Source organism: Meriones unguiculatus, chromosome 11 (genome assembly GCF_030254825.1).
Source record: "Meriones unguiculatus strain TT.TT164.6M chromosome 11, Bangor_MerUng_6.1, whole genome shotgun sequence".
Classification (NCBI taxonomy): Eukaryota; Metazoa; Chordata; class Mammalia; order Rodentia; family Muridae; genus Meriones; species Meriones unguiculatus.
Window position 1 is genome coordinate 84,435,486 of NC_083359.1, and position 11,187 is coordinate 84,446,672.

General features: G+C 48.8%; 1 protein-coding gene across 3 annotated transcripts in view; it reads right to left on the reverse strand.

Annotated features, from left to right (window-relative positions):
- Nucleotides 1–10,699, reverse strand: part of Prrx1 (paired related homeobox 1) — a 95,695-nt gene extending 84,996 nt beyond the window's left edge. Inside the window, exon 1 of one of the 3 annotated variants that reach the window (XM_060364596.1) lies at nt 9,307–10,698. In XM_060364596.1, the coding sequence (XP_060220579.1) occupies nt 9,307–9,547 (241 nt within the window). In that variant the 5' untranslated portion in view covers nt 9,548–10,698. Of the gene's footprint in view, nt 1–9,306 lie in introns of all 3 variants that reach the window. The other 2 variants (XM_021638726.2, XM_021638727.2) reach the window with 2 other exon arrangements.
- Between the last annotated feature and the right edge of the window lie 488 nt (nt 10,700–11,187).

The following is an 11,187-nucleotide window of genomic DNA, read 5'->3' on the forward strand; positions in this document are numbered from 1 at the left end:
GGAGGTGCAGATAGACATGTTAGTGGTTTTAAAGGGGTGGAGTTTAGGTAGACTTTAAAAGTAAACTAGCAGGGAATTAGAAATGGAACGGCAAAGGCATTCATGGAAGCACAGTCTGGAATGAGCGTGAAGGCCACCTAGGAAAACAGGTAGTCTTTCTGAAGACCAAAGGAAGGGAGATTCATGCTTTGTTCCTTCTGAGGCCAAAGCACTTTTGTAACATTGGAATTATCAAGTAGAAGGCTGCATTCATAGGTCTGTGACTTTAATGGAGTTGTCCAGCTCTGAACAGGGAATAATAACATACAAATGGCTATTGACAGGATGGGCCTAGGCAAAAATCAGGAAGTGGGAAGGAGAGAGCAGATTGCTTAGAACCTTTGGTAGATAAGAAAGGCCTTTGATTGGATGTGCTTATTAAGCACTGGTGAACACAGACAGCCAATTGTCAGCTGTCGCCATGTCACGGCTGCTATGAGCTATGATAGCATTTGTGGGGGAAAAGCTGAGAGAAAGTGGACAGAAGGATGGAATGCAACAAGGACTTAGTGCTCCATCCTGCTCTGGATTAGTTGTGATGCATGAAAATGACAAAGGGCAAAGATTTGGAATCGGTATATTTTTCTATTAGAACCTTTAGCTCTGTGAACTGATCAATTACCCTGAGAAGGAACAAAATACAATAAACAATCTTCCAAACCACAATAACCAACAAATTTCTAACTGGGAGAGGCCAGGTCCTATGATTCTAACATACAGGAATCCGACAAGAGTATGACTCTAAGTTCAAAACTAGGATGGTCTATGCTCTGTGTAGCCCAGATACATAGGGCTACATGATGAGACCCTGTCTCAAGAACCCCCAAGTTAAAAGTGAAATAATAGAAATAGCACAGAGGAAAAAAACTACAGGTAGCTATTTGGCATATATATTCTCGAGCTCAACACCTTCCCCTCTTTTTCAGAACATTCGAGAACATAATATTTAAGGGATATTTTAAGTTCTAGCACTGAGATGGTTGAGGAAGACACAAAGCAGACAAAGCAAAAGAGGCCAAAGTGCTGCAATCTGAGTCTCTCAAAATCCACCTGGCCCAAGCCAGTCTTACCAAGCCCTTGGCAGACAGGCATGAGAAAAAGGGGTTCTCTGCATTCACCTACTGCTGTTCAGGCCCTACACTTTGCCCATAGTCAAGCTGACTGACCTTAGCACATCCTGGCACAGGTTTTGATTGAGTTGGGCCCTTTGGCCTTGAAGTTGTATTTCTGAGTCTCCTATGAAAAGATTTGGCTTCCTTGTGCGTCCTTGAAACATAATTGAGAGAGCACCCATCTGTTTTTATGCTTATTTATAACTACACCTCCTTCCAGCACTGTGAGGTCCTTTAAAATATAATGACATGAGTAATGAGGAGAAAATAGCTGAATGGGATGAATGTTCTCACTCCCCAACACACGATTGTGGGAAAGTAATCTCCCTTGCAGTTCTGGCCTCCTGCTTCTACTCCTACTGAACATCTCAAGTCAGATAATTTGGAGAAGTTTGTATTCGTTGCCATCTATGCCAAGACAATGCTATCCTCGCTCAGCCATGGGTGTGGGCCCCAGGATTGCCCAGCCTTGTTCCAGCCACCATTAGGTAAGAAGAGAATTAAAAGAACTATGAATTTTACAGAAGGGATTAAGAATTTCCCCTCGAGCGTTAGCAGGCCTTCTGGTGTTGGTCTCCTTGGTTTGCCTGTGGTATATATGCAAGATTAGAGTCTCACAACAGCGTAATGCAGCCATGACCATTCAGGCCTTTACAGCCATTGAAGCAGGACATTCTCCCCAAGCGTGGTTGGCTACCATAAAAAGCCAAAATGTTACGCTCAGGATGCGAGGCTAAGCACTGCACTCAGGGTCAGCCGCTTTGGACCCAGAGAAGAGCATGTCTGATTGCATGCGGGTTGATGCCCCAGGTCCCGCCTCTGAGAAAAAGGTATCGGACGGGTCTGATGCTCTTTGGGTGGATGACACCTAAATGAACATCAGTACAAAGTCCCAATTTATTTCTAATATCAGAGATCAGACCTCTACTCTTGCCTGATGCATCTAAAACAAAAAGGGGGAACTGTAGAGAGCTGCGGAATGCCACGCCTGAAAGATGGAGCTGGTTTCTGCCTTCCACCTTCCCGATGGTGAGTGCTCTCTGTCACGAACAACTCCACATTTGGCTAAGGCTGAGGATCTGGCTTTCTTCCATGTATGTGGACCTATCTGCATTGCCCACGTGGCATGCTGAGGTTGGCTACCCAGAGGCTATTTAAAGTGGGCTGGCTTTCCCCAGGGTCAGATGATTGTTCAAGGTTCCTGAATAAACTGCATTGAAAAAAAGAAAAGAAAAAAAAAGAATTTCCCCTCAAGTCCTTGAAGCTTGACCATAAAGGGTCATACTTAGTGATTGGAAATAGTTTCAAGTGTTCACAAATTTCAGTGTGACCCAAGAATTAGGGCAGTTTTTGCCTTCTTTGGGGAAAGAGGGTCACCTTCATTCCAGGGTGCTGGACTTCCTGTCCTGTTTGAAGATGTGAAGTACTCTAAGGGTTTATATTGCAGTTGAAAACATCTTGCTAATATCAGCCAAGTCAACAGAGAGAGAGAGAGAGAGAGAGAGAGAGAGAGAGAGAGAGAGAGAGACTTATACTCACATCCACATGCCCTCTCCCTAGAACCCAGGCACCATTTCTAGAAACTATAACTGAGGGGCCAACTCTTCTGGTAGTGTCTTCATGCTATGGAGATTTCCTACATTTTGCAATTCATGTGCAAGACTGTTACAGCTTATGTTCCTGGCCTAGGGATGTATCTGGATTTCTTTTTTTCAAGGCAGAACACTTTCCATCCTCAGCCTTGGAGAATTGCACCCCCTATTGGAAAGAAAAAAGGCAAGGAGGAGCCAGTCAGCCTAGGCTGGTGGTGCCCTATAGGGATTTTTTCCTGGACTAGCTGAAAAGGAAGGGGTGGAGGTGGAGTGGAGAAAGCAGGTTTGCATCTTTGCCTGGGCAGAGACAAAAGCAGTTAAAATCAAAGACACTGAAGACTGTATTTGATATTTTAAAATTAAAATTCTTTGTTCAATTAATTCTTCTTTACCTAACACACACACAACACAAACGCACACCAGAATACTCCTGCTTCTCGCGCTCATTCCAAATTCATTCCTTATTTGAAGCTGAGCCTAGTGTAACCAAAAATCCTAAAATGGAGCTCAGGATTCTCAGGAATTGAGCCTTCCTCACCCTGCCGTGCAGCAAAGGGTTTTAGAAACTCAGGACCCAAGAATGTATGCGGCCACAACTCAGGCCCCTGTCCCTGTATTTGAAGACCCCAGAGATGACAGAATTATAAGGTTTGACTGTCTTTGGACTCTAAGAGGTCACTGTGAGTTTTATTTGTTGACATCATTTTTGTTTCTTTCACAGAAAGCCCTTAGGTGATTACCTGTAGTACCTCACCCCTCTAAACTGCAGAGTCTGTTACCCTCCAGAATCAGCTTCTTAGTTGTTTTTTTTATTAATTAAGTGATTTCAAGCTAATGAAGTACTGCAATTTTTTAAATCCATATGCCATAAAGGTCTGCACAAACACTGCTTTGAGACTTTGATCTATCAATGCCAAGAATCTACTAATATTCTATCTCCAGTAGAGACATCGTTCTGTGAAAATAAACTTGCTAAATCAGAAACACCTGTCACTGTCTTGCTGTCCTTTCTCTGATACTTTTACCTGCACCGGCTTAACCAGAAGTTGAATTTAGAAAAAAAGCAATCTATGATGCTTTGCTGATATGTTCACTACGTTTGAGAACATTGGTTTTTTTTTTGTTTGTTTTTTTTTCGCTTGAGCACTTCTTAGCCTGCACATCAAGGATTTTTCCCCCAAGAATCCAAATTTTTGCAGATTATTACCATTACCAAAGACACACAGATATTCCTTTTCTTGATAAAGAGGGAGTTAAAGGATAAGAAGGCCATGGAAGATGGTACCTCAGAGCAACAGAATAAATCAGGGAAATGAGGAAGGAGCGGCCAGTCATAGACTACCTGCATGCAGGTAACTCCTTCATTGTTGGGACACAAAATGGCCATAGAGAGTTGGCCATTAACAACAACACAAATATGTATGTACATATATACATATATATATAAACATACATATACATACATATATACATATATATGTATGTATGTATATGTATATATATATATGTTTCTCTATCCAAGACTTGAGACTCATATCTTACTTTTAATTTGGGGGTAGAATACTGTCGGCCTAAAAGATCTCTTCTTGCCCACATCCAACACAATGTAAAATCTATCTCCTTTTCTACAAATACCCCTTCCAGCTTCAAAGTGGTTCCTCATGTGGCTCTTCTACTGGGTTAATAAAAGGAACATTCCACAGCCTACAAAGAGGATGGAGCCTTAAGCTGGAGGCTTCCCGGGGTCACAGTACAAGACCCAGAGGCGCAAGAGTTTGTAGCAACCGGGTACCAGGAGCCCCAGCCATTTTTAGCCACCGCGGGGTTAGAAGCCTGCCTTGGGGGAGACTCCCTCACTTCTGCAGTGAACCCCGATAAATGATAAACGCCGCCGTGTTGGAAGAGAATTGGAAATCCTTTAAAATCAAACATCCAGTTGTTCTAGGGACCCTCACAGTTGAAAATCTACAGCTGCCATTTAGTGCCCAGTGTTCCCTCCCACCCCCCATCCCACCCCCACCCCGACCCCCGTGCCGCTGGCCTGGCGCAGCGGTCAAAAACCCTTCCCTTGTCCTGGAGTCCATGTAATAGAAAATGGAAAGACGGTTTCTCAGAGGGCGTGAAGAGTGGCATGTGTTGTTTTAGGGATGATTTATTCACTCCTGCTGTAAAATCTAAAACGATGGCCCTGGGAAAGGACAAAGGACCTACTGACTCGGCGTGATCCACTGCGGATGCCTTGCTACCCAGCGCTCTGCCTTGAGGGCCTCTTAAGAATGCTCACCGAAGGAGCAAAGCCTGAGGCTAGGATGCTGCAGGGTTTTGGGAAGGGTTTCCTGGAGGCTGAGTGCAGTGATGCCGGGAGCTGGTTCTCTGGGTTCTTGGCTCCTAGGGGTCCAATTCCCTGACACTTTCCACCCCTTGCCCTCGCTCCCCAAACTTCGAAGTTACCGGGACTGTCATCTTCTCTGAAAATTTTAATTGGAGTCGACCATGCTCTCCGCCCCTGTTCGTAAAGTTAGCAATTCGCCACCAGCCTTTGCGTTAGGCTTAAAGCTTTGGGGGACTCCCTTGCCCTTGGATTTCATCCGCCGCTTCCATGAAGTGAGGATTTTCCAACCCCCCCCCCCCTTAAGAAGACTCGTCTTATTATCTCCATTTCGGATTGAGATCATCGAGGCCTGAATTCAAATTCAGGGTACCAGCGTAGGGTACAAGTGCCAGGGGTGGCGCCGAGAAAGCCACTCCTGACGCCCTAACTATTGCGAAATGAGCGGCTGCGGGGAGAGAGGGAACGGATATTATTTTGATGCGGACTCTTAACTGGCGAGTGCCCTAGAGAGAACGTCCCGGCTCTCCTGGCCGTTCCTCTGACCTAGAGGAGTCGGGGAGCTGGGCCATCGGGGCGTGGGGCTGGTGGATCCGAAAGGGCGACGTTTTGCGTGCGTTTACACCTCTCCCTTTGTGACAAATCGATTTCCCGCGCTCCTGTTCCGTGTTCGCATCCACCAGGGCCCCGGGGCCCAGCTGTGCCCGGGTGCACACTTAGCGCCGGCTGGTGAATGTGTCCGTGTGTGCGCGCGCGCGCGTGTCTAATTGACTTTCCGTCTACCTTTTTATGACTACATGTGTTTCCAACAAAAGGTCTTATTAGGACAATCTGGTTTCACTAATTTAGAGGTTGGGAACGTGGAAGGCAGGCGTGTTTTTTTTTTTTTTTTTTTTAAGAGTTTGCAGAAGTTGAAATTAAGAAGTTGACAGCGGGATGAACTGTTCCCCTCGAGAGTAGGTCCGCCTGTTTTGCTACCTCCTTCTTCTTCCTCCCTGCTTTGCCATCACCCAAATTCATCTGCTGCACGTTCCTCCACTACATTAGCCGCAGATTTCTAACAGTGTTAAAGGAATCAAAACGTTTGAGAAAAATACACCAGGCTGGGAAAAAAATCAAGAATAAAATCGGTCCTACCACAGAAAAGAAAACGGAGTGGTCATCAGCCAGGGACAGAGGTGAGAGGACAGGCAGAAGGGGCTCTTTTTACAATAACTGACCAGTTTGAAATGCAAATTTTTACAAAACGAAGAATCTATTGTGGGGGCATCTGTAGAACCTACATGCTAATTTCTTCCAGATAAATAAGGAGGCCAGGTTTCCCTATACCTGGAAAACTAATCTGTTCATTGTTTCCCATCTCTTTGAAGGATGTTTTTCTTTCCCACTGTGAGCACCTGACTCACAGTGAACTTCTCCGTCCCCTGTGACCCCTACTGTGACCCCCTAAATCCCTTACAGCCGGATCTCAGCAGCAGCCCTCCTCTATTTCAGACACCTCTCTTCCCTGTCTATAATCTGAGCTCTACTGTCTACTTCAAGCTGGCGCAGAACAGAGCATCCCCCAATGGGTCTTGCAACTTCCTCTGCATTCTACCTAGCGTTCAAGAGTTAAGATGGGCGGCCATTGACTTATCAGACAAGGTTCCCCTGTTATCACTCCCTGTGGAGAAGGAGAACACTGAAAAAAGAAAAAAACAAAAACTCAACCACAGCAAAACTCTGCTTCCAGAAGCAACCTTTTCTTAGTACAGTCCTGCGCACCATCTCCCTGAAAGGCCAAGTCAGCCCTGTGCCTGGGTGTTGCTTCCCTGAATTCTTTCTAGGTCCTAAGCGCTGGTCACTTAAACTCCTTACCTCACCCTGCATTTCTGTTGACTGGTGACTGTCCGGTTTGGCATATCCTTTCCCCAGGCTAGCTCAAGAGGCTTGATTTTTCCTGTCTGGGTCCTGTCTCCATCTGCCTCTCTATGTATTATAAATGTGAGACAGGGCTGAGTTGCATGCAAGCAGATTCATAAATTCATGGATTCATTGCTCTTTTTCCTGTGAGCGAAAGATCCCCCAGGGCGGGTGGAAACCTTAAGCTTGTCCAGGGGATTCATCTGCAGGATATGACCTTGGTTGTTCTAGGCCTGAGTCTCAACAAAAACCATGTCCAGTTTCAACCAGTTTCAGCTCAGCCCCTCTAGATCAGCTCTTCAAGGGCTTCCTTAGCTTGGCTTTTCTGTATACCCACTGTTAGACCATGACAGTCCCCTTCTCCTGTGGCCTCCTTAAAGAGAGACAAAACAAGACAAACAAAACCAGTGCTTTCCGCGCCCTCCCAGCCCCGAAGTTTCTGATGCTGACTGCCACTGGAGCTTGCTGAGGCCAGGCTTGGTGTTGCTTTTCCTAAGCTCCAGCCTTCTTTGGCACAAAATTGCAATATGACCCTCTTTTCTCCTGGTCTTCAACACAGTGGTTTCTGTGAGGCTTGTTTTCTGTTGGGGTTGTGTGTGTGTGTGTGTGTGTGTGCGCGCGCGTATTAGTGAGAGGTTCCAATTTGAGTTCTTCAAGATTGGGATCAGTAATTAGCTGTGTGGAAACTGTCCTGACAGAGTTACAAAGCAACTACAGCTGGGGTTCCAGGTACCATCTTCCTAGTTTTTGTTTTACGTTTTCCCCGAGTGAAAGGTTTGAAATAATGGTACCATTTTGTAGTCCATTTGATTGGAGCTTCAGAAACTTCATCCATGAGATGCTGGTATGTACACCAGGATAAGCCCCCCTGAAACTCCTACACGGAATGACTAGTTCTGAACCTACTTATCCAGGCTTTGGGGCACCGATTCTTTCTAGGTTTGCTTTGGACTGGGTTCTGTAACTCAAACGGCTGGCTCAAAAATCTTCGTTCAGCTCTTGTGGCGCTCAGTGGGCCCAATCCAGGGTTGACTGGCCCCCAGGTTACTGTCCTCTGAATGAGTTCAGTCCTGGTAGGCTGCAGTGTTTAAGGCTGCAGAACTAGGGGACAGCAGCGCCCTGACAAGATAGCGCTCTCATGGTGGCCTGGCTCCTTGAGCCTGGCCCCTGCCACTGTGTCCAGGAACCATTCTGGTGCCAGCTTGCTTTAAAGGTCTTTTTAAATTTATTCTTTTTAAGTCTAAGATGGACAGTGTCTTGAAAGAATCACGGAATGCTCGGGGGCCCTCCAAGGTACAAATTCCTTATAACGATAAGGGAGGAGGTCGTTTTAGAACTTTCTGCTGGGTCCAGACTCTTGAAACCTCCAGGAGGGAAGGGAATATCTCTGAGCATATGACTAGAGGCCACTTGGGATGAACCAAGTGACAAGCGAGTTGTCGGGGCCACGACTTAGACTTGCCGTCAGTATTTTTGTAAAGGTGAAGGTAACTCCGAGATGAACCTTTCGTGGGGAAGAGGTCGAGCCACTGAGGGTGGGTAAGGCAGCTTGTACACAGACTTTCCCCGGAGGTCTAAGGTCCAACAGGCCGCGCTGTGAAAGGATTTGGGCCTGCAACCCGCGATTCCCCCCGTGCAAGGATGGTGCTAGCTAGATCAAGCTCGCCAGCCTCCCGCTTTGCTTCCCAAGAACATCCTCTTAGCTTCATCAAGGAAGGTTTGCCTTGACAGACGGGCTTTTTAGCTCTGTCTCAAACCAGTTCACAGGCAGAGGTGACAGCAGGGGGCAGAGAGCAAGCCCGGACCAGGGCTGGGCATTCCCGCGCTGCCCTCGGCCTCTCCCAGGCCTCGGTCGCACGCGCAGGACGCGCAACCTGAGTCTCATCCTCCAGCTTTCCCCCAGGCACAGTGCTTCCCCCACCTCCCCGGAGAAGAAGCGCTCCCAAGCCCACCCGGCATCTTCGCCCGCTGTGTCCTCTCCCGAGGTGGCTGCGTCGTCCGCGCTCTGGCCGAGACCACCCCCGCCCTGCATCTCTCGCCCGAAACCGAGATGCAGCCTGGGCGACGGGCGGCCGGAGACAGCGGTGACCGCAGAGTCCCTGCCTGGGCTCGCCCGGCCTCCCGGCGTCCCCGGAGCCCTCCGGGCCTCCTCCCTCCAGCATCCGCTCGGCTCACACCTCCCCGGAGGAGCCCTCTTTGGCTCAGCCGTCCTTCTCCGACCTGGGACCAGACACGCTCCCCAGACTTTGCTCCCGCCGCCCTCCCCGGGCCTCCCCCGCGCTGTCCCCCGGCACACACACACTCCTCCGGAGCGCGCGCGCCCCTCACTCACTGTCCTGCTGGGGGGTGTCGCTGCCGCTGGTCAGTCCCGGCGACTCCAGCAGGCTCCGGCCCGCCTCGCCCACGCTCTCGTCCGCCTGCGCCGCCACCATGTCCCCGGCCTCCTCCAGGTCTAGCAGGTGACTGACGGAGAAGTTCTTCTTGGCCTGCAGGGTGTCGAGGTTGCCCGGGCTGTCCAAGCGGCCGCCCAGCGCCGGTTGCCGCTCCAGAACGTGCCCGTAGCTGGAGGTCATGGTCTGCCCCTCCGATCCCACCCACCCCCCTCTTCCCGCTCGAATCAACACCAAACGCTGTGGGCGTGAGGGGGGAGAGGAGCCGAGTGGGGAAGAAAGAGGGGGGAGTGGGGAGAGAGAGAGAGAGAGAGAGAGAGAGAGAGAGAGAGAGAGAGAGAGAGAGAGAGAGGGCGGGGACCCCCTTCTGAAGAGCACAACTTTTCGGCACCAGTGACTTCTCCCCCGCAGCCTCGGTTGCTTCGCTGAAGCCAAGTCCGGCCGGCGCGGTCCAGAGAGATAATCCACACCAAAAAGTTATGGGAGGGGGGGGAAAAGGCCTTGAGAAAAAAAAGAAAGAAAGAAAGAAAGAAATCCCTTCCAACTCTCAAGAAGCGTCCACACACAGACGCTGGAAATAATGATAATAAGGGGGAAGAGAGGAAAGGGGAGGCCAGCAGGGCGGGGGAGTTAGGCAAACAGGAGAAGAAGGGGTGGAGAGAAGAATCGAAGCAGGTTAAAAAGAGAGAGAGAGAGAGAGAGGTTAAAAAAGTTATTCCCCGGCAAGAGTTCAAGCACCAACAGAAGAAGGCTTGTTCCAGCTTTCAAATGTCTTCAAGAGAGCGCGTTCCCCTCTCCGCGCTCCTGTGGATTCTCGGGAGTGACTAGAATTTCAGGAGAGTGATGTCTTGCAGATGTAGGAGAGAGCAGGATTCTCACTTTACTTTTCGTGAGGAGGGAAAAAAAAATAAGAAATAAAGAAGCGGAGCCTCAAGAGTCGGCAGAGGGGTGGCGGGTCCCCTTCTTCCTCTCTCTCTCTCTCTCTCTCTCTCTCTCTCTCTCTCTCTCTCTCTCTCTCCCTCTCCGCGCGGAGTTTCTTTCCCCTTCTCAGTTGGATCAAGAAGCTCTCTGGCACTTCAAAAGGCACAGACTGGCATGGAGAGGAGGCTTTGTAGGGAATACAAGAAAATTGGAGACCCCTGGGAGGGCAGAGCTCCACTTAATAGGAGCCTGTAATTACGTGGCAAAGCCTTTGTGCGGCGCCTGACGTTTTACAGACCCCCTCTCTCCATCACAATCTCCTTCCTCCTCTTCCCTCGGACCGAAAAAACAGTCTGATTAAGAAAACCCCTCTGCCAACATCAGAGCCAGAGAGAAAGGGAGAGGGAGGGGGCAGGAGAGAGGGAGGGAGGGAGGGAGGGAGGGAGAGAAGGAGGGAGGGAGGAGGTAAGAGGGAGAGCAGAGGGAGGGAAGCAAAGGAGAGAGCCCCTTTGGATTTTTAAAATCGAGGTCTAATTGTCATTCCCTGGCTGTCGTGTCCCAGACAGAAAAGAACCCGAAGCCCACAGTCACTTTCAAACGGGCTGGGCTGATTATTTTGTTTCGGCATTAACTCCTCCGATTTGGTTTCAGATCCTGTTGGAAAACCTCATTTGCATGTTTTGATAACAGCCGAGGACAAAGTTGTTAGGGGGAAGAAAAAAAAAAAAAAAGAACGCAGATCTGTAACAATCAAATCTGCTGCAGCCGCCCCGCCCCCCCCCCCCGCAACTTTTTTCCTGCAGTTTTGTTTTGGCGGAGAACGCGGGGAGAGTCTGAGACAGAGAGGCAAAAGAGCAAGCCTATTAAAGCTCGTTTGGCTCTGTAGAGACAGCCTATTAAAT